Below are 27278 nucleotides of genomic sequence, written 5' to 3' on the forward strand. Positions count from 1 at the left end.
TGTGCCATATTATACAACATGTGGTTTGTTATTTTTTTCTGCTATGTATAAAAAGCGCTACATAAATGCAATAAATAAATAAATAAATAATCAGAAACCAGAACTGCTACGCAGCACATTCCACATGTAAAGTGCCATTACTATGCTGAGAATGTCATTTCTGGATTTTTTTTTTTTTTTTTTTTTTTTTTACCGATGTTTTAATTAAAAACACATTTTATTTACCGATGTTATCCCTATTTTAATGTTTGCAAAATAAACTGAAAAATTCCCGTGGAAAATGTGTTATGATAAAGCGAAAACTCGGGACTCCACATTACTGCAATCCCATCCCCCACTCCCAGGACTGTCTGAGCAGACCACGCACAAGCTGGAGCGCCTCCTACGCAAACATATAAAACGCCAGTCTCGCTGAATCGAGTAAAGAAGTGGGGGAAAAGCAAGAGGCAAGGTCTGGCCGTCAGCACAGGCTGTTTAAGTTATTGTAATTTAAGCGTAACCTTATCGCATTGAACAACATGGTTCGTTTTATCGAGAACAAGGTAAGAAAACAGTCCTTGCTTTTTTTTGGTTTGAAACATCTGCATTTGAGTGCTGCCTAATTCAATTACTAATTATTTAGAATTAAGAAAAAGACATCAGCGATTTTAATGGTTAGTTTCCTCCTTTTGTTGGCTAACAAGGTGGGGTATTTATACATGTCTAGGGTAAAGCTAAAAGCCTTAGCACTAGTAATAATTAATGCAGTAATGTTCAACGCCTGCTGTTTTGTAACCAATTCTGTATCCCTTGAGAATGCTGTATCCCCAGGCACATTGCGCATGCGTAAAATGACATCGGCCCACAGGCACTGCTGAATTACTGTTGATGTGCACGCCGTGGTTTTTACTAACATCTCGGGTACGCGTCTTTGACAGGACGACATGATTCCTTTGTGATATAATCAGCGGTGGTTTGTTTTTATTAAAATCGTCTTTGATGTGTTCTTTGATACGCAAGGATACACTATTACTGTGTGCTATAGTTGGTGTACTTTAGTTTAAGGACATTATCTACTAGAAGCGTAGCATGTGCTTGTTATAATAAACTTTCTTTCTAGTTGTCCTTCTTTATTGCACTGTACTACAATACATTTAAAAAATGGAGATCTCTGGAATAAAATAATGATCTTCCTTGAGCACCCTATGGAGTTTTGTGTTGATTTTTTTTTTTTTTTTTTTTTTTTTGTATTTTCAAAAATTGAAAGAAATGCACGAAAGTTTTCTAATGAGTAATGTGAGAATATATGTAATGTGGTTGCTCTATCGCGTATGCCTGTTATGTCTAAAATAGAAACGAGTCGTACTATAAATAAAGAAATACACATTACGTAATAGTCAAATTAAATTAAAACAAAGGTGCGCTGAATGACATGCTTGTGAGAGCGCCTCAATTAGTCACTACTTTGGCCATACGAAATACAGGCGTAGAATGTGCTATCCAATTCCGTATCCCCTATGTGTTTTTACAATTAATTGTCATAACTTCAAAGTAACCTATATTTTCAATCCATCTGAAGGAAGATGTAGTCCTAAACCTCCTGATACATTTATCAATTCACATTTGTGTACTTGCACTACCTTTATTATATATATATATATATATATATATATATATATATATATATATATATATATATATATATAATTACACACACAATTTATAAATAAAACAAACGTCTAAACAATAACATTATATCTACTAGAGTATACGTTAATTTAATAGACTTACGTAATGTTTTTTTTTTTTTAATACGTTGTACGACTCGTTTTTATTCTAGACGTAACAGGCGTGGATTATAGAGCAACCACATTCTATTTATTCTCACATTGCTCATTAGAAAACTCTAGTGATCATTTACTTTCAAGTTTTGAAAATAGAAAACAAGAGGCTACTTTCAAATCGGGTTCAGAAAGGGACCACTACATCCAGATAGTTATTTTGTTTCACGTTGAGGTGCACAGTCGTTTATTAACAGGTAGGTCGCATAGTTAATACACTATTATTATATATAACTACATGACTCGATTTTAATCAAGACAAAACTCAACAGGTTGCACAAGGAAGATATTTATTTTACTCCAGATATCTTCCTTTTTAATGTATTGTAGTATTTGTGCAGTAAAAAAAAAATAGAAAAAGTTTATTAACAAGCACATGCTACGCTGCTAGTATCCTTTAAAATACCCTCGCTATGATTCACACAGTAATATAGTTTATCCTTGTGATAGGGCCTAACCTGCGTGTCAGACAACACGTCAAAGACGTTTTAATGAAAACAAACTACAGCTGATGAAGGAATTGTCGTCCTGTCAAACGCCTATTCAGGATGTTGGTAAATGGTTGCAAAATGAAGCCGACAACTACTGCGTGTGCACATCAACCATAATTCACTTCGGACACGAGCAGAAAAAAATCAACTGTGCCTATGCCAAATCATGACACGCAGAATTGCCATTCTGCACAGAAACCGTTCAAGTTCGCAGTCTGCTTGACCTCAGCGGATTTTACATCGGAGGTCATGCAGACATTGGCTGTAATTTATTATATATATATTTTTTCCTCAACAGGGTGAGTTTGAAGAAGCTCTGAAGGATGCAGGTTCTAAGCTTGTCATTGTGGATTTCACAGCCACTTGGTGTGGGCCATGCAAAATGATTTCTCCCATTTTTGAAGTATGTTTAATGAGTTGGTCGTAATAGCTTTAGGCTGGGTTTGGGATTCAGTCTGTTTTCTTTTAGAATAATTATTTCTAGCAAATACTGGAGCAGAATTTGAAGATCTAATGCTTCCAGATTTGAGTTTGCCTCAGTTGCACAAAAGAATCTTTCCCTTACCTGAACAGGCAAAAAATGCATGACGGTTTAATATATATATATATATATATATATATATATATATAATATATATATATATATATATATATATATATATATATATATATATATATAATATTTTTTTTTCTCTCAAAACAACTAAAATGGATCCTAAACTGACGTGTACACTATTTTCACTTTTTGTTCAATGTCTGGAAAATGCTGAGTAAACTTAAACACATTATAAAGTGACCTACCTTTACATCAAAGGTGTGTAATGTTGCATTTTTAAGTGAATTTTAAGAACATTTTATGCAACACAAAAAAAAAAAAAATACTTGTAAGTTTAACACAGGGACACTCCACCTTGGACTAATGTATTTCAATTAGTTTTGGGCCATGTGACCACATAACCTTGCATAATGCAGTATTGCTCCTTATAGCTTTGTAATTCTCTCTCTTCTCATTCAGTTACTTGCTGAAGAACACAAAGATGTAGTGTTTCTAAAGGTTGATGTGGATGAGGCTCAGGTAAGCAACATGTTTAACCGCTGCTTCACATCTACGTAACCTTTTAAGAGCCTTTCCTTTTAACATGTTGAAATGTTACAGCAAAGAATTTGTACTTCATAATCACAAACTCCAGCAATGTAATTTGTTCTAGGGTTCTTGTTGCAGTAAAGGGGCTAACAAATCATTGTGGACAATTCTAACCTTGTATTTACTGTTTCCATTTCTTTGTCTAGGACGTTGCTGAAATGTGTAACGTCAGCAGCATGCCAACATTCCAGTTCTTCAAAAATGGCCAGAAGGTGTGTCATGTTACTTCTCCATTTAAGATTGCTGATGTGTCGTATACCCCTTCCCTCTTAAACTGGTGTTAAGCATCATTTTCAACACATGAGAACATTCTGGTTGAAATGGGGACCATTGTGCATGTTTGGGCCAGACTTTATTTTTTATTTTTTTTTAAATGGACAATTCACAGCTGCGGTATAAATGAATCTTTTTCAATGGTATTTAATGTAATTAATATTGAACCTGAAGCTTGGCTTGTGCATTCCTGCCAAATACCAGGGTTGTTTGCAGGTTGTGTGATCACAGCACCGAATACTCTAAATGGTACTGTGTATAATGTTTAATTCCCTTGGTACTTATTTGTAATATAGGCCTATTTTTGTTTTTACAGGTTGAAGAATTTTCAGGAGCCAACAAGGAGAAGCTTAAAGAAACACTACTGAAACACAAGTAGATTCTAGTTGGCTGTTGAATAAAAAAATTATGAATTATTATTATTATTATTTTTTTTCTAGTTATCAGGTATGTGAAATAACACCCCTATTACTGAAATTGCAGTCAATAAATCAACTTTGAACTCCTAAAGCCTTGGCTCAGTGTGTGTGGGTTGTATGGTGTGTATGTGTGTGTGTTTTTATATATATATATATATATATATATATATATATATATATATATATATATATATATATATATATATATATATATATATATTTATATATATATATTTATATATATATATTTATATATATATATATATATATATATATTTATATTTATATATATATATATTTATATATATATATTTATATATATATATATATATATATATATATATATATATATATATATTTATATATATATATTTATATATATATATTTATATATATATATTTATATATATATATATATATATATATATAGTTTCACTAAAAATATAGGACCAGCGTCATTCTTTCTACAAAACTGTTAAAATCAAATATATAAAAACTTAAACTGCTGTGTACCAAAAAAGCAGCAAAATCAAAAAGGTACACAAATATGAATAATTGATTAGAAGACAAATCAGTTCCCTCCGGACGTTTCGTACTACACATCCTATAGCTGGATGGAAGAAGCAGTGCTGTAAACACCATATACAGTATGCAGCAATTGACCCTAGACCAAAGCTTTAGTACATTGAGGAAACTATGTTTTACTTACTGTATCACAGTGACTGAAGAAAAGAGCAACATGCATGCCTCCACTAACTAAATACAAAATTACAGCCATCTGTATCAAGAAAAAAAGGTAAATGTCATGTATAGACAGAGAGCAGATGCTCCTCCGTGTATTCCCAGGCCAGATTCTGATACTCTTGAATATCCATGACCAAGTTTCATTACAATAAACAATTTTGATAGAAAAGCTTGATGGATTTTTTTCTGAATTATGTAGAATCTGCAAGTGTTTCCAAACTATCTTAGAAATATTAGGCAAAAGTTTAGAGTAGTCATTACTAATGGGACTCTTTTTAACTTTTTATCTCTATTTTTATAATCTAGTAGATCATTTTATTTATCCACTTTTCTTAACTCCATCTCTATAATTCTTTGTATCCTCTTTTTTAAGATTTCCTTTTAATACATTTCTTTGTTTTAAATAGTCACTTTCTTATGAGCATATTCTTTGTATCCTTATTCCTAAACCCTTTGGGATTGCCCTTTTAGTGTGTATTGGAAGTGCAGAGGACATGTGTAAATACTGGTGCATGTCAGTAGGTTTACAAAAGAGGTCAGTCTCAATTGAACCTTCAAGTTTTACTATGGTATCTTTTCTTGTCCATCGAAGGTCCACCTTAATATTACTGTGTATTTCATTTGCCATTTTATGAAACTGGAAAAAAGATTCTTCTCCATGTGTCCAAACCCCCAAAACATCATCTATAAACCGAATGTATTTTAAAGGTTCTCTTTCCGATTTTCTAAGTAATTGTTCTTCCCATTTCCCCATGCATGTACCGCAAAATGAATTCCTAATTTAGATCCTATTGCTGTACCATCATACAGGATTTTACATCCATGCAAAATAAAATTGTATTCTCTGGAAGGTTGTGCTTTAGTGATTCAAGTCTTTTTAAAAACTGTGTTGTATCCTTAACATAGCGTGGTAATTTCTCAACGTGTGACCTAAGTTGTTTTTCTGCTATTTCATCTATTATGTGTGCCGTGCTGACTATCATTCGCATAGGGTGATTTTCTTTGTGCATTTTAGGATTTCCTCTTGCTAGGCCTGTTCTTGCACTATGTGGCTGCATGTATTTTTTTTAATTCTTTTGATATAATTCCCTTATTGTATAGTCTCTCTGCAATTTCCTTAACCTCTTTTACCGATTTATTGATCTTATTGCTTTTGACTTCTTCATAGGTATCCGTATTATTTAATTCACATTCTACAGATTTCATATAGTCATCTGTGTTCATTATCACTATTCCTGAACCTTTATCTGCTGGTCTTATCATTATATCGTCATCATTTAACAACTCAATCATAGCTTGTTCTTCAATATTGGGTAAGTTAAATTTAGATTTTTTTCTTTATTCCTACTATTATTTCTTGTTTAACTACTTCAATATACATATCTAACCAAGTGCTTGTATTATTAACCTTAATCCCATGCTCATAAGTACCCTCTAGATCTGAGATATTTTCTATCTATCTATCTATCTATCTATCTATCTATCTATCTATCTACCATTTGAAATGGAAAAGAGGTGGAAAATGTTGGCCTCTTAGTTTGTAGACAGGACCCTTAATATTCTAGTTTATTAACTTAAATGTACCTCTTTACCTGCCTTAGCCCCCAAGCTTAGTAATTAAACCCCCACATGCTCAGTGCCTCAAGGGATACGTATTGCACTGGAGATGGGTGGGAATATTCAGATCACTGCTGCTGCTGTAGAGAGCTTCAAGACTCTAAACCAATCACCAGGGACATCATGTAAACAAAAAATTAAATGGATTTGTGAATAAGTATGTCATCTTTATCATTGATACGGCCAGACGGGAAAATGTGGCAGTTAAGTTTAACTGGACAGTACCTGTAACAGAAATTGACTGGCGGAATAGTTTCCATAACATTGAAAATATGAGGTTGGCATCTCAAAAGGTTTATGAGATTCAAGGAGTTCAAGAAGCAGTGGCAGTTTTTTTTTATATATATATATAAGCTGCTCTAGGCAGCATGCTTCTTTAGGTAGGAAGCTTAAAGAGTAAGTAGCGGGATTCCGAATAAATATTAAGTTACATGTCCCCATGTGCTGCTACAACTGTTTAAATAACGTACCTGTAATTGTTCTTTTCATTGACAACTTTTTACACTTATAACTTTAAAGTCTGTTTCAATGCTCTTTTCAAAATGTCCACTCTAGTGCACTGATAGTGTAAGGATTATTGCTCACATTGTCAAACAGGTAACACAACAATAACAATCCATAACGATTTATGTTTTTCGCTCTTCCTGCAATGATTTAGAGGACAGATCCCAGTGCACTAGAGCTGGCATTTTGAAAAGAGCTTTGAAACAGACTTTAAAGTTATGTGTAAAAAGTTGTCAGGATGTTAACAATGAAAAGAAAAATTCCAGGTACGTTATTTAAACAGTTGTAGCAACACAAGGGGGCGTATAATGCTATATTTTTAGGAACCCCGCTACTTTTTAAAATCATAAAAAAGTGGCATAACCTTCAGAACAAAATCATGCAAGCTCCTCTTTGAGAACAAAAGTCTGCATGTGCTGTTAACCAGTGGATAACGTAACATCTGTTTGAAATCTGTGGAACTGCAGAGCTAAATTTGCACAGAATACATGCATATATTAGATTTCTAATTTAGCCACAACATGTATTAATTATAACAGATTTCATATTTTTTCCCCTTTTCAAAATCAATCCAAATGTATTAAAGCATCGCTTTATGTCTAATGCACCTATTGCATGTCTATGAAATATCCCTCTCAAGTTATACAATTTATATACAGCAGACATGCAGATGTTCAACAGATTATGATTTTCAAATAATAATGATTATTATGTCTAAATCATTCAATAGAAACATAGCTCTTTACTAGCACTGGATAAAGATGGCACCCGGTAGTATTATCTGTGCTGCCATAAGTTTCATATAAAACATCTATAAGACAACCTTCAAACAAAAAAAAACTCCTGGCCTTTGAAAACTTTTTATTCAGGTCTGCATGACAGTCTAGTTAATATATTCAGTTATTGTTTGCCACAACAGCTTTCCATGGTCAGAAAATATAATTTAGAAATACATAAAAGCTTTACAATTAAATAATTACATTTTCCTGGTCACTTTCACCGATATGACTTCAAAATCTGGCAGATAGCCAAGCATTTCTTTATTAATTGAATCTAAATCTGACAACATTTTAAAGAATGTCGGGGGATTCTTTTTTTAAGGTCAATTTTCATGAACAAATAAAGTGACATTCATGACACTTTCCATATTCAATAAGCCACCAGTCTAAAGCCCCTTTCACACTGGCATGCTCTACCCGAGTCAGAACCTGGTGTCATTTTGATGAAGCAGGGTTGACCTGGGTGACAGATGCAAGTGCACAATACGCGTATCAATGCCCAAGAAGCAGCTTGTTACTGACGCTTCCATCCAAGCTTCTCTGGATTGAACTGTCGGCACAAATGTTGAAAATAGCAAATGTTTCTTTATCCCTGCTGCAATCTGGCTCATGGTGTGTCTCAATCAATAAAAATATGACAAAACAGAATAAACAGAAATGTTGCTTGAGGAAGTGAAACCTTCATGCAGTCGTGGCTGTTTGTTATTTTGTCGGCTTACGAACAGCCGTCATGCATTTTGTCTTGCTCAACCCGAGTCAAAGCGTGTCGACCCACATCCTGAGGTGGGTTGCTGGGACCTGTGTTAACCTGGGTATGACTCAGGTACGTGGTTTCACACTATGCAGGATTGTGACCTGGGTAGACAGAAGCCGGGTCGGGCCCTGGGTAGGAGTGTCAGTGTGAAAGGAGCTTAGAACTAGTTTATTGAACATTGTTCACAAAATCTATGAATAAAGCCCAAAGAGTGAGTGCATGTAGTGTAATTTCACAATGAAATAAAGAGTACTGCAGTGATGTGAATCAACAACAACAACAAAAAGAGTTCATTGTAAAGTTTGAAGATTCCTTTAGTATCAAATTAGAACACAAAATATAAAATATTCTATTTTTTTTGTTAATATACTGTTATTTATTAGCCATAAGCTTTTGTTCTAGCGTCTCCCTGTTTGATCCTGCAAACTCATCGATCTGTAAAAAAAAAACAAAAAAACAAAAAAAAAACGATGACATTCAATAAGTGACAAACAACAACATTATCTGAGGAAAAATATTTGTACAAAAACAGTAAAGCTACAAAAAAGTAAATACATATGTGATACCTACAAATAGGGTAGAGCAATACAGAACAAGGACAACTTGCAAGGAGTAACATCTGTTAAAGTCAGTAAATAGGGGATTAAAATTAAGTTTAACAATCTTTCTTTTTTTTTTAATTAGTTTGACCATATATGAATACATTTTCCAGCCAGGTTGAATGAAGGCTCACTCTGGCCATTCTGTGGTGTCACTCTGATATAAAAGGGTACATTTAAGCTACTACTGGCAGTACAGGGTGGTTATTATGGACATTCTGTTAAGGAAACAGGAACAAATGAAAGACCTTTAATATGCCAGCTACAGTTAAAACCACATGCTACAGTATACATTTAAAAATATAGAAGTAAAAGAATAAAAGGTACCTTTTTGCCATTTTTGTAGTACTGGAATGTTGGCATGCACTTGATTTGACACGCTTCAGCCACATCCTTGAAAAAAAAAAAAAAACTTCAGTAAATGGAAAATGTCGATATGCTAGGGAAATAACACCAAATTTGCTCAAGGGAATTACATAAGCTAGTTGTATATCTGTGCTGTTAGAAGTAATTTCCGGTGGGCTCAGCTCAGAAACATCTACATTGATGCCAGCTCAGAAAACTAACATCTCTGTGCCATGCCGGGCTCAGAAAAAAGCCAACATCTCTGATGCCATGTAAGCTCAGCTCAGCTCGGCTCAGTAGTAAATAACATCTTCAGTAATGCCAGCTCAGAACACCATCAGCTGAGGCCTGTGTGTGAGATCACTGATGGATCACATTTGATTTGTTTTGTTCCTGTTTGCTTTTTGATTCCTGAATAAACTATTTTTGATTGACTTTACCTGAAGAAGATTAATTATTTTTAAGAAGAAATCGAGGCTCTTACAAGGTATAGTTTGACACCAGTAGGCATTGTGTTCAAGGGCACAAACAGCACTGTGAATGCTGTGTTTTGTTTTCTTTGCAGAATAAGTATAACATGAAAGGTGCATGTTAAAACATGGATGTAAGTGCTGATGCCCTCTGAAAATAAATTTAAAAAACTGTAGCTTACCTGAGCCTCATCCACATCAACTTTTAGAAACACGACATCTTTATATTTTTCAGCAAGTGCCTAAATTAGATAAAAATAGACTGAATGAGTTACATATTATTTATCAAAAAGTGAATGCCTTAATGTAGTGAAGATACTGGCTAAACAGCTATGGTCCAACAGAACTAGCTGAACTGAATTTGAGAAGTGTCCCTGATCAAATAATAAATACTTATGTAATTTTATAATACGGTCATACTTACTGTAGATAAAAAGATAATTCTGCATGTCGACCAATACACTTTTGTAATAATTTCCAATTAGTATACTGTTCAGGCAGCTGAGACTTTTCTTCATGTTCCAAAACAGTTGCTCGGAGACACACACTGAGCTGCTGCCTGGCTACAGCATGCCAATTAAGAAATAATGTATTCAAAGTGCTTGTTGAAATCTTTTGGACTGCAACCGAAGGTGAAATCGACTGGTGCTTTTAATGTTGGATAATTTAATTGGGGTACAACTTTTAAGCATGATACAATGCTAAATGTTATTTAGGTAGTTTTATTTCAGTTAAATGGTGTAAAATGTTGATATTAAAGATAATTGGACTATCTATTAAGGCCAATGCGTGTAAAGATGCAGTAGGCATATTCATTAAGACAATATTGCTTGATTTGAGCTTAAAATGTGTTTTCTATATATTTTTCACATCGACTTTAGAGCAGATTTTATTTCCACTTGATAACTGACACCAGGCGTAAATCAAAAATCTAAACTTTATCAAAAAATCTAGGTTTGTAACCGCTCTATTCCTTGAATTAAGTAAAGCATCTGGCCTTCCAGTCTCTTCTCTCTTAAGCGAGATAACCTCAGACAAGAGCCAGAAGAACAAGTTTTATCTAAGAGGCAACCCACTGGTCTAAAATCAAAGTTAAAACCTCAGTTTGTGCTAGTTATAAAAACCCAATCAAACTTGTTTTTAAACGGAAGGTGTTTTTTTTTTCTACTTTCCCAGACTAAACATCTAATTGTCCCTGTTTACCCATTGATCAGAAGAGGGATTTCAAATTGACATGATAGGACTTCTTTCTCCAAGACCTGAGCCATATATTAAAAACTCACATAAAAAAAGGGGGAAATTGATTTGCATGGCCCACACCACGTAGCTGTGAAATCCACAATGACCAGTTTAGAACCAGCATTCTTCAGAGCTTTGTCAAACTGATCCTGTTAAAGAATAGAGTGAGAGATAGTTATGACATTAAAATTCACCTGAAGACATTAAAATAATACCGGCCATCCTATCTTTTGGAAACAGGCTGAAAGGAGGCTGTGTGGTCCAGTGGTTAAAGAAAGGGGCTTGTAACGAGGAGGTCCCCGGTTCAAATCCCACCTCAGCCAGTGACTCATTGTGTGACCCTGAGCAAGTCACATAACCTCCTTGTGCTCCGTCTTTCGGGTGAGACGTAATTGTAAGTGACACTGTAGCTGATGCATAGTTCACACATCCTAGTCTCTGTAAGTCGCCTTGGATAAAAGCGTATGCTAAATAAACTAATAATAATAAGTATGTGGGCTTCATGGCATCTACGATGGCCAAATTCAACTGGACAGACTGTGTAGCTTATTAAGATGACACATTCTAGGTAATGGCAACAGTGTTAAGGAAAAAAAAAATGTCTTCAGAACATCACAATGGAATCCAATATATAAGATAATGAATGTTTTTTGTTCCCATGTTTCCTTTGAGTTCAGATGGATTTGAGGAGGCTGTGTGGTCTGGTGGTTAAAGAAAAGGGTCCCTGGTTCAAATCCTGGCTCACTCACTGACTCACTGTGTGACCTTGAGAAGTCACTTAACCTCCCTGTGCTCTGTCTTTTGGGTGAGATGTTGTTATAAGTGCAGCTGATGCATACTTTTTTTTTCTTGTTTTAAATTTTTAAATTTTTGGAATCAGCAATTATTTTACCCTCAATTTTCTCCCAATTTGGAATGCCCAATTATTCAACCTGGCTCACCACACTAACTAACCCTGCACTAACTCGGGAGAGACGAATACGAGCATTTGAGTCCTCCAGAACGTGTGCCGTCAGCCTTCCGCTTTTTTTTTTGCACTGCAAGCCTGCCGTGAAGCCATTACAGAACTAAAGCGTCAGAGGACCACCCAGTTCTGAATTGCACACAGTCAGGCCTGCCAGCGCACAGCCAGCCACAGGGATCATTGGTGCACGGTGAGCCAAGGATTCCCCAGCCGACCTAACCCCTACCCCACCCGGGCAGTGCTTGGCCAATTGTGCGGCGCCCCCTGGGAACAGTCGCCAGTGGCATAGCCTGGATTCGAATTGGTGATCTCCAAACTATAGGGCGCATCTTGCACTCCGCACAGAGTGCCTTTACTGGATGCACCACTCATGAGCCCCCGCAGCTGATGCATAGTTCACACATCCTAGTCTCTGTAAGTCGCCTTGGATAAAGGCGTATTCTAAATAAACAAATAATCCTCCCCAGAGTATTTTGTCAAATTGCTGGTCTACCTGTGGTCTTCTGATAAGGGTTAGAATGTACAAGTGGTGTCACTGAGCATAGAAAGGTTAACCTGACTATGCTAGTCTATGCGGTTTCATCAAAATTGGACAATCTGTTCTGAAGATTATGAAACATGTAATAACCTTTCCTAAAGGTCCTTAGCAAGTAATAGTAATATTGAAATTTAGTCTGTGCAGTGCCAAGGCACCAAACTACTTCACATGTTCATGCTGAAAAAATATTAGCTTCATCGGTGATGCTCTAAAAATGTTATCACTATATAGAAAAAAGGTAGAGATGTTTTTCAACTGCAATGTTCACAAACCCCCCTGCTGCTGCAGATACTGGAGTTACAGGAGGGTGTTTAAATAACAGAAGCTTTAGTTCAAGGAGGGAGAGAGCTTGTGTGCCTGCAGCTTGAACTGCCATAGGCAATGTAAACAAACGGGAAGATAACCATGTCTAGTTTCTGATGAAGCAGAGCACAGAGCAATATACTGTACTAGGGAAGAGTGTAGTAAACAACAGTCACCCAAAAGTCATGTTTTAGTAGGAAATTTAACATGGTTGTGGGAGACCAAAATAGAATTGTTGTTTTTGTTGGCCCAAGTGAAATTAAAACTTTTTTTGTGTGTGTGTTTATTTATTTATTTAGCAGACACCTTTATCCAAGGCGACTTACAGAGACTAGGGTGTGTGAACTATGCATCAGCTGCAGAGTCACTTACAATTACATCTCACCCAAAAGACGGAGCACAAGGAGGTTAAGTTACTTGCTCAGGGTCACACTATGAGTCAGTGGCAGAGGTGGGATTTGAACCAGGGACCTCCTGCTTACAAGCCCTTTTCTTTAACCACTGGACCACACAGCCTCCTATGTGTGTGTGTAGAAGTGTCTGTTGAAACAGGACTGACAAGGAGGGTGTATTCAAATTTCTTCCTGAAGAACCAATGTTACAACCAGGTTGCCTACCAAGTTTATACAGAAAAGAGATATAGGAAACACCTGAAGAGTATTTTCTAAAGGGCATCTATCACTTGACATAACTGTAATTCTTTCAGTTTTAAAAGCAGCACTGTCAAGAGCCCACAGCCTACTTAGTTTATTTGTTTGCTTTTTTGTTATTGGTTTTAACCATATACACTATATTACTTAATTTACTCCCCTCAGAAATCATTCTCCAAGGCAAGTTACCATGGAGCTGTTCTGTTGCATCATATTGCACCAGCAATAATATGCAATTAATTTTCTTGAAAACCATGGCCCTGTGACTTACTCAGGGTCACACGAGTCAGTGGCTGAGCTGGGATTTGAATCGGGGACCTCCTGGTTACAAGCCCATTTCTTTAACCACTGGACCACACAGCCTCTTAAAGCTAATGTAGCAAAACAGTCAATGCAAGCTTAAAAATGATACATGCTTCACCACTCCTACTGTATCAGTTTTTATAATTGTCGGTGTTCAGAACTGCCGTCCTTGTTTTTGTTTTGTTCTGTTATTTGTGGTTCTCTGCTCATTACAATTAATGGATGCAGGCAGAAAAATATCAATCACTTAGGTCTACAGATCCTACCGGTATTCATTTCTTTATGAGAACACTGATGTCATTTTAACAATTACCCTAATTTAGCACATGGCTGCAATGCCCTATCCTTGTTTTTATAAAACCAAAGCGAGGTACGGTACACTGATGTTTTCTTACCTTATCCTCGATTTCATGGACCATTTTTCTCTCAAGTACTGTATAAGGTAATACAAAAAGCACTAAAGCTGGAATGAAAAAATCTGTCTCGATTATTCTTCCTTTATTTTTGATCCGCTACTGGGTTAAGAGTGCCTGGATTTCTTTTAATTAAAACGGAGTCTCTTTATAATAGTAGGAGGAGCACCTGCTGCCCCTCACTGTTTAGTATTAGTAATCTCATGAGATGGAGGCAGGGATCCACCGGGCAGAACACGAGGAGTTTAATATGTTGTGTCAAGACAGTAGGTAGGCCTAAAAACAACAACAAACAAAAAAGACCCCAAGCCTTTTTTCACTTACACGGTGACATCAACACAAGGCGTGTCCATAGAATGCAACACATTTATCCAGGGGTGAAATTCTAAACAGAAAAGTGCAGGTACTCGTTCTGCTGCCGGGTGTAAACATTTAAAAAATGTAGACAATTTGAGTGCCAATGAATAAAACACTTAACATGTACCTTGCAAGTTGGGCCAGTGTTTGAAAAGCGTGAAGCATACCTACATCTGTATCTCCTGATTCTGACTCGCTTACCAAATCTGAAGCAGCATTTTGTTGATCCTGTTTTGTTAATGTTAATCCCTACTATCTCACACATCACTTGCCATTTTAGAAACTTTTGTGCAAATTATGAAAAGATGGTAAATTGGGGAAAGGCAAAACTCGTTGTGATAATTATTTCTAATATTTATCCACTATGTAATTTAAGGCAAACACTGACGTGTATTTTTGCCTTTAAATTCATGTACAGCAATGGTTGTTATTGTTGTTATTGTTATTATTATGATTATAATTATTTTTATGGTATACAGCTACAGCCTAATATTTGGCACCCCCTGTCTTTTAAGGGTTAACATTAAATGAGACACTAATTCAGCTTATTTTGTATTTGGTAGCACTGGAGGGTGTCTGCTGTGCTGTTTTACCCTTTTCAGGCTTCCCCATTCTTTTTTTCTGAGGGGATGTCCCCTGCCTTTTAAGGTTTAATGTTAAATGAGAAAGAAATTCAACTGGTTACATATGGGAGAAACCACATAACATCCCATAAGTTGGTATCTCTTAGCATGGTAGGGGTAAAATGTTAAAACAATACAACTGCCTGTTAGTAATCTCTAGTTATGAATACACAAAGTACTCATAAATATTCTCTTTTACATTGTACAGCACGCTACCTCATATAATGGTTTATAACTCCTACATACAAACTCATAAATAAAAGAATGGTGTTGCACCCCATGAAAGTCTTGATGCTAAGGAGTAAATTAAGCAATGTCTATTTGCAAGTTATTCATATTAATATGTGGGAGTTATAAACCAGGGGTTATACAGACTGGTCATTTTATGGTCTGTCTCACAGCTACGCGTACACATGATGTGAAAGAAAGCAAAGAGGCATAAGAACATAAGAACATAACATAAGAAAGTTTACAAACGAGAGGAGGCCATTCAGCCCATCTCGCTCGTTTGGTTGTTAGTAGCTTATTGATCCCAGAATCTCATCAAGCAGCTTCTTGAAGGATACCAGGGTGTCAGCTTCAACAACATTACTGGGGAGTTGGTTCCAGACCCTCACAATTCTCTGTGTAAAAAAGTGCCTCCTATTTTCTGTTCTGAATGCCCCTTCAGCTAATCTCCATTTTTGACCCCTGGTCCTTGTTTCTTTTTTCAGGTCAAAAAAGTTCCCTGGGTTGACATTGTCTATACCTTTTAGGATTTTGAATGTTTGAATCAGATCGCCACGTCTTTGTTCTAGACTGAATAGATTCAATTCTTTTAGGCTGTCTGCATACGACATGCCTTTTAAACCCGGGATAATTCTGGTTGCTCTTCTTTGCACTCTTTCTACAGCAGCAATATCCTTTTTGTAACGAGGTGACCAGAACTGAACACAATATTCTAGGTGAGGTCTTACTAATGCATTGTAGAGTTTTAACATTACTTCCCTTGATTTAAATTCAACACTTCTCACAATATATCCGAGCATCTTGTTAGCCTTTTTGTAGGTTCCCCACATTGTCTAGATGAAGACATTTCTGAATCAACATAAACTCCTAGGTCTTTTTCATAGTTCCCTTCTTCAATTTCACTATCTCCCATATGATATTTATAATGCACATTTTTATTGCCCGCATGCAATACTTTACACTTTTCTCTATTAAATTTCATTTGCCATATGTCTGCCCAATTCTGAATGCTGTCTAAATCATTTTGAATGACCTTTGCTGCTTCAACAGTGTTTGCCACTCGTCCTATTTTTGTGTCATTCCGAAGAGACCCAGAGGGTTTGTTTACCTTCATTTGCACTCGTTTTTATTTCTAGAGAACATCATCTTATATATATATATATATATATATATATATATACATATAGATAGATAGATAGATAGATAGATAGATAGATAGATAGATAGATAGATAGATAGATAGATAGATAGATCATTGTTTTATTTTGCATGGTCGTAATTCTAAAAACAAAACACTGCAGACAATTCACCACTTAAACACAATAGTACAGGGAGATAAATAAACCATTACAATCCAAAACACAAGACCCGCTCTAATTCCTGACCAATAACGTTCTGGCAGTATGAGTGAATTTGGTGGTCGTTACACAGATGAACCAAACACTAGGATTTTGAAAAAAAAAAAAGAATTGATTACTGAAACGACTTATTAATGGGCGAACTTAGTTCAAAACGAATGTATTTATTTATTTTAAAATGACTGTAGTTTGCTATGTAATAGTAGTCACATTATATAATCGTATTCCATTGAAACCTGTGATAAAACAAAAATAAAAATGTGAATTACTTAAAACTGTTGTTGATCTCCACCCTCCCTCTGTAACATTCAAACACATTGTATAGACGATTTCTTTCTAAATAACAGTGTCCATTACTAACCTTAGAATAATGAGGGTCATACATACATACGTAAATAAATAAATATTTCACTGCAGCATGTCTGTGTATGTTTCACTCAAGCAGACAAACTGACTCCCCTTTGTTCCAACGCCCTGCCTGTTCTTACATAGGATAGACTTACCACCAATTAATCTGAAAACAGTCGATTAATTCAAAATTTTTATATATATATATATATATATATATATATATATATATATATATATATATATATATATATATATATATATATATGAAACAAATGTTTAATATAGTATTTAATACTTCAATTACTGTAATTACTTTAAAACCTTAAATTAGTCGTCCGTCCGCCGCCCCCATCCCTTATCACCGGACCAGTCCACTCCAATGCAAGACTTTGTTCCCATCATTAAATAAAAAAAGGACATGTTTGCAACAACGTCTTGCATTATGAGCTCTAACAATGTGACCAATTTACAGAAACGACTGCCTACAAAATGTGTAAATAATCTATTTCGCAGCTGCAAATCCTGCTAACCCCCGCCAGCAGCGGTTTTTATTTTAAACACATTGCGAGCTTTTACCCAGACGGAAGTTACTTAAAGGCACAGTGAATAAACATGCCCTTTGCACGCAATGTATTCGATTTCCCTTAGTCATCATGACTGCAAGAAACGGAGTGTACTAATAAATATTACAGTTTGCAGTGAAGTGGGAGGAGTTAGGGCAGGCATTCTCATTTTGAGCCACTGAGTGTTTGAATGAGCTATTTGTTTTTCTTATTCATTGTGTATAACTCAGTTGGAAACCCTGTAAATGGTTATCTATATACCTTGCACTATTTGTTATAAACTACTTCCGCAAAAACTTTTAACGCAAAGTCCAGACTCACAAATCACACATATTAGAAGTTCTAGTAAAAAAAAAACAACAACAACAACAACAAAAATGCCTTGCAACTGTTTAGTAAGGGTAACAACAACAGCAGAGATGTGTCTATTTATTCCATACAGTACAACTTTCCTATTTGTGAGGTCTTCTCAGCAGGTGTTACTCAAACAGGATCTTGTCTGATTATGCCTTATGTCTCTGCCGTTACAGGGAAAAAAAAGAAAAAGGCCATTTTGTGATGGGGGTGAGGAGGAGGGGGAGGGTGATAATAAATGGCATAATAAATGAATTTCCATAGAAACAAGGTACTTGTGGAAAGCAATTGAAATAGAGGTCTAAAAATAAAGTTCCCTTTTCAAATCAAACAAAAGCTCCCACAGAGAGGATGAAACCAGTATATTAATTACTCTACATGTACATTTTGTAACTGAAATGGCTGGAGCGTATTCTATGAAAGCACCGTACACAGAAAGGGAATGTAAAACAAAATGGCATAGTCTATTTCCTTTTCTGCTTATACAGTACCATATACACTGCTGTCTATAGAGTTATACATTAATTTTTTTAAGGACAATAGCTCTGTGTGCTGTCTTGCTTGACAATAGTCCTGTGCTTCCAGCAAGCAGACAATGAATTGTCCCAAATGATGTGTTTGCAATGTGAGTAATATCAACAAGGAGCTAGAGACTAACACAACCATTTCACATGTGACCTGAGCTGGGTTCAAAGCCAGGCCACCAAAGATGAAACGAATGAAACAAATGAGATGTGTATCAACAAAATGTTGGTAATGGCACAATGATGATCTCAAAAAAATGCCCATATAGGGTGCTTAGTAAAGACAAAAAACCTACCCATAAGTAGCGGGCACGGGAGGATGGAGAGTGGAGGGAAAGCATGTCCATTCAGCCAGTAGAGGAGGAGTGGAGAGGGCAAGAGGGGGTGTAGGGAGACATGAGGGATTGGAGGTAGCAGCGGGCAGTGTGGTGAAGAGCAGTAGGCAAAAGCAAGGGTCTTGAATTGAATGTGAGCAGAAATAGGTAGCCAGTGAAGGGTGGACGAACAGGGGTTGCATGAGAGTAACGAGGTTGGGAGAATACTAGACAAGCAGCAGAATTTCACCCCAGATATGTGCTAGGAGGGATGCATTCTTTCTTGAGAATATTTTTGTGAATTTGTGATATTTATTAAATTAGACATTGCCACTGGCATATACGGTACACCTCCACAAAAAATGAAGAATGCACAATTTTCTCTGAAATAACTTGAAACTGACAAAAGTAATTGGCATCCACCATTGTTTATTCCATATTTAATAGAAATCAGACTTTTCTTTTGATTTTTTATTCAACATAATATTGTAAATTGCCGCAAGTGACGCTGAATCAGCTAGGCTGGTCAGTAAAATATTGACTCCTTTCGCATGGAGGATCTCAGTAGCTACAGCTGTTGGTTCATCAACTGAATCAGATTCAGTTGTATTGTGTCTGCCAACGGATGATGTGAGGCAGAACAGTAATTGGATACCAGAAAATATGAATAACAGTGAGTTTTGGCCTCCTTCAGTGTTCTGGATGGAAGGCGTACCTCGCAAAGTGACTGTGTGAACAGAAGGGAATGTATAGTAACAACGTGTACAGATCTAGAACTATTGTACATGGTGCAGAATTAACCCTGACACACAAATTGAAACATAATCCTCTTGTTATGTGTGCATGTAATATGTGCCAAAGCAAGTCATCAGTGACTGGGCCTAAACTTTGTCCAGCCGGTAGTCATTTAGCTAAACACTGTAGAATCTTGTTTGAATGTAATGATTCTGAAGGAATTTCTTTCTCTCATCTAAATGTAGATCCAAAAGATATTAAGAGGATTGAATGCATGAATTGTGAAGGAGGTCACTTAGTGAAATTGGCACATCTAGGTAAATTGGGATGTGTAGAAGGTGTCCCAGCTAAACGTGTCCAAGTATCTTGTAGGTACGAAGTGAGGAAGATGGAGTCTCAGAACTGTGATGCTAAACTTTGGATAAAGGGGCCTGTTGTCGTTTTCGCAGAACCAACCAGAGCTGAACCCGGCACAGAAGTTGAATCCTGCTGGGAACGCTGGGATATGCAGGACATGGACTAGGCAATTTCAAATATGGAATGTATTGTAATATAAAAAATGAAGTGTTAGAGGAGGGATAAAGAAAGAGTATCCTTGTACCACCAGTAGATGGCTCTCTTGCTCCATGAAACAGGTCAGTCTACATCTGTTTCTAATTAAACATTTGGCAATCTGAGAATTTTTAAAATATATATATATAATGAACGATTTACCACTTGTATATCTTATCTTCAGAAAGCATGACGCTTGATAAAAAGCACCATTCCGGCTAAAAGTGAACGTTAATCTACAAATTTATGTCCTAAAAACACAAGATAAGAAGAGAGACTCTTTATGACCAAAAGATTAACTAACAAGCCAGAGGTCTTGAGAAGAAAGCCTGTGTTGGCTGGATTTTGTATGAACAAAGAGAAGGGTTAAACCTAGTTGAATGCAGTTATACTGGCCTATATTTAGATTTTAAATCTTAAGAGGGATTCACCAAAATAATATTATAGCAATTGATAAACAGAGGTAAATTAATTGAAAGATGATCTTATAATGAAACAGGTTCAGTGCTAATTGACACTGTTTATAGTTCATAACAGTTATTTCATAAGATTAGTAATATGTTTTAAGTATTTGCTATAATGAGAAAACATATTATTTAAAACTGACAAGTATTATTGCTTGTTCACGACTTTGCTTTAGTGATAAGAAGATTAAAAGCTGGAGCAGTATTCAGTTTAATTAACTGAGAAAGAGGTAAATTATTTCTTCTGCTATTGAACAACAAAACCTCTAGATATTATGATATCCATTGAATTATAGAATTTAAAAGGTGTTGTGTTGTGTTTTTGTGTTAAGTTTGTAATAATATACTATAATGAACCTTGTTATTAATCCACTATACTATTGTCTAATGATGTTAGATGGAATCCTTATAATGTGGTTATTTGAAACTGCTGCAGTGAAAACAGGGCCTCTCTTCTTATCTAGAAAGAAGGAATGTCCTTGGGTTCCACTTCAGCAGAGCTGCAAGCCTCATAAAGATGGAGTGTTAAGGTTTATGGAGTTAGTGGTTTAGCACAGATAAGAATATATCTTGAAATAATATGCAAAAATTATGGCTTAACAGACATCTATAGGTCATAAATCTAAAAAGTGTTTGCACAGACTCTGGCTTTGGAAAAAGCAGGAGACTGTGGGAAACTGCTTGGAAAAGCACATTCAGAAGTCAGGTACAGGTCAGAGCCTGATTAGTACAATTTGTTAAGGGACAAATAATTGTAATTAAAACTATTAAACTTAGTGAAACTAATTGACTTAAATATTGTATGAGACAATATTTTGTCAAATACTCTGTTAGACAATGGTATATGGAATTGAAACTGACTCATTAACAAAATGATGAAACAACATGAGGTTAAAAGAAACACATACCTTTAATTTACTAAAACATAATCAATTAGAAGATGATGTCACATATTAAGAACATCTCTCATATATAACATATATAAAAATAGTGTTTTGCATACACATATAACAGTAGTGTTTTTATTATTATATTATAGACCAAGATCCTGTGAACTTTGGTTCACTTAACTTTTCAGATAAAGGAGGGGCTCGGGGGAAAAACAAGGGATGAGATCATAAGAGTTGAAACAAATGTGCAGTCTTGAATTTATTAAGTACATGACACATATTAATTCTGAAAAGTTAGTCCAGATCTTTTGAAAACTATTATTTGATTAATGATTGGATTTAATTGAGGCATCCCATGTATCCCAATGAGACGAACAACCTATAAAAACTGCACAGTAATTTCAATGGGTACCACACTCATCCCAGACAGGGCAAGGTGGTCCATCTTCTGCAAGCCAAAACACAATTGAATTGATTTAACTCAGTTTCATTTGCCTGGTGAAGACAGTCATATCCTTTTACAATTTATATTAAAGGGTAAGCATTAATCAATTATTATTTTATCTCACATGTATTGCATGTATTGCTATAAGGGACTCACACTATGTTTAGAGAATAGGAGAACATTTCTTGAATGTGCTGAAAGAGGCTACTGGGTGTATTCAGTGTCGTGGTCGTGAGCAGACCTGCAGGCTGCACTAATACATAAAGATGTATTAAAGTGTAAATGTTAATATCTGTTAAGACACTGGACTGCCCAGAACGTCTGTCAGCTGGGGATATGAAGTAGCCTGTAGCTACTCAATCCAATATTTAACTGTTAATAAACCGAAGGAGTACTGATCATACTCTGATTCGTACAACACTTTAGATACATGAGTCTGTCAATTTCTTGGGTACTATATTGGTTATCTGCATATACTGCGGGTCCAGAGCACGAACTATATCCAACTAGGAGTAATAACATCTCTGTCCTCCTAACGTCTCCCCTGAGATAAGAGTGTGTGCTGAGCAAATAAAAAGAGTACGTAAAGGAATCTGAACACGCGGATTTCGTGACAAAATAATAAAACAAATGAAAATGGCATGGACAAAAATGATGGGACCGCTAACCTAATATTTTGTTGCACAACCTTTAGAGGCAATCACTGCAATCAAACGTTTTCTGTAGCTCTCAGTGAGACTTCTGCACCTGTTAACAGGTAGTTTGGCCCACTCTTCCTGAGCAAACTGCTCCAGCTGTCTCAGGTTTGATGGGTGCCGTCTCCAGACTGCAAGTTTCAGCTCTTTCCATAGATGTTCGATAGGATTCAGATCAGGACTCATAGAAGGCCACTTCAGAATAGTCCAAAGTTTTGTTCTCATCCATTCTTGGGTGCTTTTAGCTGTGTGTTTTGGGTCATTATCCTGTTGGAGGACCCATGACCTGCGACTGAGACAGAGCTTTCTGACACTGGGCAGTACGTTTCACTCCAGAATGCCTTGATAGACTTGAGATTTCATTGTGCCCTGCACAGATTCAAGGCACCCTGTGCCAGGCGCAGCAAAGCAGCCCCAAAACATAACCGAGCCTCCTCCATGTTTCACTGTAGGTATGGTGTTCTTTTCTTTGAAAGCTTCATTTTTTCGTCTGTGAACATAGAGCTGATGTGACTTTGCAAAAAGCTCCAGTTTTGACTCATCTGTCCAAAGGACATTCTCCCAGAAGGATTGTGGCTTGTCAATATGCATTTTAGCAAATTCCAGTCTGGCTTTTTTTATGTTTTTCTTTCAAAAGTGGAGTCCTCCTGGATCTTCTTCCATGGAGCCCACTTTCGCTCAAAAAGCGACGGATGGTGCGATCAGAAACTGACGTACCTTCACCTTGGAGTTCAGCTTGTATCTCTTTGGCAGTTATCCTTGGTTCTTTTTCTACCATTCGCACTATCCTTCTGTTCAATCTGGGGTCGATTTTCCTCTTGCGGCCGCGCCCAGGGAGGTTGGCTACAGTTCCATGGACCTTAAACTTCTTAATAATATTTGCAACTGCTGTCACAGGAACATCAAGCTGCTTGGAGATGTCTTGTAGCCTTTACCTTTACCATGCTTGTCTATTATTTTCTTTCTGATCTCCTCAGACAACTCTCTCCTTTGCTTTCTCTGGTCCATGTTCAGTGTGGTGCACACAATGATACCAAACAGCACAGTGACTACTTTTCTCCATTTAAATAGGCTGAATGACTGATTACAAGATTGGAGACATGTGTGATACTAATTAAAGAAACTAATTAGTTTGAAATATCACTATAATCCAATTATTTATTATCTTTTCTAAGGGTTACCAACAAATGTGTCCAGGCCATTTTAGAATATCTTTGTAGAATAAGCAACAATTCATCTCTTTTAACAGCTTCTTTGCTTTATTCTATGACATACCAAAGGCATGCAAGTATTTATGATAAAATAGCTTTTAATTTCATCACTTTTCAGGAGGAATGAAGCATTATTTCAATGAGCTGTAAGGGTACCAACAAATTTGAGCACGTCTGTATATATATATATATATATATATATAGTGCTTGGACATTCTGGCCTGTGATTAGTTAAAACCTCATCATAGGAGCAAAAATAGATTTAACTATTGCCCTCACACCCTTACACCACTGGGCAATAGTCTCTGTTTGTCATGTGATTGGTTCACATCACTGTCATCACACACATCACTTCTACATAGCACAGCATGAAAAAATTCAGACTCATCATGATGCTGGATTGAGTCCAGACGCTTCCTGCCAAGGGAGCAATGTAGGATGACTGTAAATATTTGCGCCATCTATGCAAAAAAATATCATAAATCACCTGCTTCAGGATGCTGCACCAGAATGAGACCACAGCTGCATCAGCACATAATGCATTGCAATCTCTTAAAGAGTCAATGCATTGCAATCTACGCTTATGTTGAATAATCATATCACAAATATGATAATCTGTTCAGTATGGAGATAAATGGAGCCAGCAAAATCTACCAGAACTATTTTATTTTCTTCACTTATTTGTATGTATTACCTTCTGAAATTATACATGGGTCGACCTGGGTGACAGAAGCAAGTCCACAATGCCTCGGAAGCAGCTTGGCACGGACACCCAAATGTTTATTCAACAGTCTCAATCATCAGAAATATGGCTAAACAGAATAAACAGAAATGTTCCTTCTGGAAGTGAAACTTTCACGCAGGCGTGGCTGTTTGTTTCTTCGTCCGCTCGCAAATGCCCATCATGTATTTTGTCTCGCTTAATCCGGGTCAAAGCATGTCGACCCACATCCTGAGCTGGGTCACTGCCGACCCGGTTCACCGAGGTATGACCCAGGTACGTGGTTTCACACTACGGACAGTGCTAGTGTGAAAGGGTCTTGTGAGCATTTTTCTGAGTAATAGGAAGATCTATCGAAGTGAATCTGCTCTTTGGTAGAAAGAAAAATATACCTAATATTATTTTTTAGCTCTTTGACAACGTAGATGTATTTTGTTTTCAGACATAAAGGAATAACTACTTGTAGGTTTGCTAAACATTACAGCCATATTGTTATAAATAGTATGCCGTATAGATAAAAAGCACACATAAAAAAGGCAGTAAAGAAGCCAAGGATGTATGTTATATCTACCATTTTTTATAAAGTTAATAGCGGTGGCAACTCACAGGGAATGCCTATGAAAGAAAGACAAGAAAGAGCTAGCAAATACACCTTTATCTTTAGAAAGGTACCCAAATAATACTAAGTTTTATATTCAGTTTACCTCCTTCAACCAGGCCATTAGTTGCTTTAAATATTTCTCATTTTGTGTTTATACCAGAATGTAACTCCATCCTGAGTTTCTTTAAAATCATACTGGTCTGGTATTAAGAAACTAGACAGAAAAGGGAAATCAAAGAGTAATTAATAAAAACATGAAGCATGAAAGCGCTTCCTTCTATCAATGTGTAAATAACAACCCCGTCGTTGTCCTTAATTAGAGATAAGTAAGTTTAAGGATATGCCAAGGAAGTAAAATGAATGAACTACTTTTTTTTAATCCAAACGTATCAGGCTTATGAGGGATGATGTTCTGTGCTAAAATCCAAATTTCTTTACTATGTCGTCTGTCCTTGTCTTGTCAATCACTGCAGATTGTAGACCTACAACTGCAGTCTGTGTTGCTGCCACCTGCTGATGCACTGCAGTATTACAAATAGTTTGGTTTATCATTCTACAGCAATGGCCAAAAGTTTTGTATCACTTAGAACTTTAGAAATGAGACATCATTTAAAAAAAAAAAAAAACTATATGAACATAATTTAGATATTTTATTTAATATAATGTAATAAAAAAACAACAAAATAATACCGCAAACGTACTGGAAACCATACTAGTAGTACAGAATTTCATGTTAGATTTCAAAATGTCACATTTTTGTCAATTTTTCTTTAAATATATGGAAAACTGCAAAGCGGTGTGTAATTCAATATGTTGACGTAACATTATACAGCAGGTTTCACTTGACTTGAAACCACATGTGTTAATTCTATTGGGTGATGCAAACGTTTTGGCCCCAGCTGTATTTGTATCTCGAAACATACAATGCCAGTTTTACTAATCATTACTGTCATTACTGATGTAGCCAGTGGTGTCCACAGGTGGTAGAAATCTCCAAACCCCAGCACTGTCCACTGTCTCACCTCTAGCAAGGTGGTGATGGTGGGGATAATCAAACACAGCGGAATATGGGCTCAGAAAGAGTGTCAGACACCTCTGTAACTGAATTTATAAAGATGTATGCACAAAGTTATGCAACTCTTTTACATCTAACGTGTCAGCATGCTTTTTATAGACCCTACTAAATATAAATATTCCTCCAAATGAGTGTAAATGATTGATGGGAATCAATAAATATATAAATATTACAAAGCACATAATTCATATCTGTGTGAAGTCATTTATTTCAGATCATATACTTAAGTGCACCATTATTTGTGTGTTTGGATTGAAACACATACGTGGATATTCAGAATACTGACAACAAAAGAATACTATTCAAATTCAAAACACTTTCACCACACTTCATCCAAATCTTTTTGTAAAAATTAAGCTAAAGTGCTGATGCCTTGAACCAGATTTGTAAATAGGTTAGATTTTCTTAAAAGTAATTATTATCCTTTTTTTTAGGAAACAGATTTAAGTGATAAAATATAAAAAATAAAATTAGAAAAACTGGGAGAACAGTACACTATTGTTTTGATATGTTTTTTTGAACCAGTGGAACCAATTCTGTACCACCACACCACACCACAGGTGTTTTCTGTTAATTGTGAAAATCTGCAATGTACAAATAATCATATCACAAATACTGGAGATGGATGGAGTTGGCAGGATCTATTTTTTTCCCTCCCACTAATACGTGTGCATTACCTTATGATATGATTGTATACATGTTAAAATTATATTTCCCATTTTGGGGCTGTTGTGGACATGTGTAATAACAGAAACTAAAAGTGACATAATATCATGTCATGGCCTATCCTACAAAATCTAGGTTGTGTTATTCTTAAAATGGTTCAGTTCATGGGAGAAAAAAAAAAA

At 36.0% G+C, this 27278-nt stretch overlaps 2 protein-coding genes across 3 annotated transcripts; one reads left to right on the plus strand and one right to left on the minus strand.

Moving 5' to 3' along the window:
• Positions 1 to 375: 375 nt before the first annotated feature.
• On the plus strand, positions 376 to 4238 carry LOC117970476 (thioredoxin-like). Its single transcript, XM_059001451.1, has 5 exons — positions 376 to 542; positions 2610 to 2714; positions 3327 to 3386; positions 3602 to 3667; positions 4045 to 4238. Exons 1-5 carry the CDS (start codon positions 519 to 521, stop codon positions 4105 to 4107), a joined length of 318 nt encoding a protein of 105 aa, XP_058857434.1. The 5' UTR covers positions 376 to 518; the 3' UTR covers positions 4108 to 4238.
• A 3618-nt stretch (positions 4239 to 7856) lies between these two features.
• LOC117409677 (thioredoxin-like) lies at positions 7857 to 19073 on the minus strand. Of its 2 annotated transcripts, none has more exons than XM_059001462.1 (5): positions 19024 to 19073; positions 11243 to 11347; positions 10142 to 10201; positions 9472 to 9537; positions 7857 to 8980 (listed from the first exon to the last, which is right to left on the minus strand). In XM_059001462.1, the coding sequence occupies exons 1-5, from the start codon at positions 19066 to 19068 to the stop codon at positions 8918 to 8920; spliced, it is 339 nt and encodes a 112-aa protein (XP_058857445.1). In that variant the 5' UTR covers positions 19069 to 19073; the 3' UTR covers positions 7857 to 8917. The 2 variants fall into 2 exon arrangements, with proteins under 2 accessions (XP_058857445.1, XP_033871889.2); XM_034015998.3 differs by lacking the exon at positions 19024 to 19073 and adding an exon at positions 14352 to 16212.
• Positions 19074 to 27278: the final 8205 nt, after the last annotated feature.

Source organism: Acipenser ruthenus, chromosome 2 (genome assembly GCF_902713425.1).
Source record: "Acipenser ruthenus chromosome 2, fAciRut3.2 maternal haplotype, whole genome shotgun sequence".
In the NCBI taxonomy this organism is placed as follows: Eukaryota; Metazoa; Chordata; class Actinopteri; order Acipenseriformes; family Acipenseridae; genus Acipenser; species Acipenser ruthenus.

What these genes read in the sequence shown, in the direction of transcription:
- LOC117970476 (XM_059001451.1), top strand. Translation starts at nt 519, where the DNA reads ATGGTTCGTTTTATCGAGAACAAG. An exon ending in TGATTTCTCCCATTTTTGAA is followed by an intron (nt 2,715 to 3,326) that starts GTATGTTTAATG and finishes CTTCTCATTCAG; the next exon opens with TTACTTGCTGAAGAACACAA. An exon ending in TCTTCAAAAATGGCCAGAAG is followed by an intron (nt 3,668 to 4,044) that starts GTGTGTCATGTT and finishes TTGTTTTTACAG; the next exon opens with GTTGAAGAATTTTCAGGAGC.
- LOC117409677 (XM_059001462.1), bottom strand. Translation starts at nt 19,068, where the DNA reads ATGCTTTCCCTCCACTCTCCATCCTCCCGTGCCCGCTACTTATGG. An exon ending in CCCGTGCCCGCTACTTATGG is followed by an intron (nt 11,348 to 19,023) that starts GTAGGTTTTTTG and finishes ATTCTTTAACAG; the next exon opens with GATCAGTTTGACAAAGCTCT. An exon ending in CAATTTCCCCCTTTTTTTAT is followed by an intron (nt 10,202 to 11,242) that starts GTGAGTTTTTAA and finishes TATCTAATTTAG; the next exon opens with GCACTTGCTGAAAAATATAA.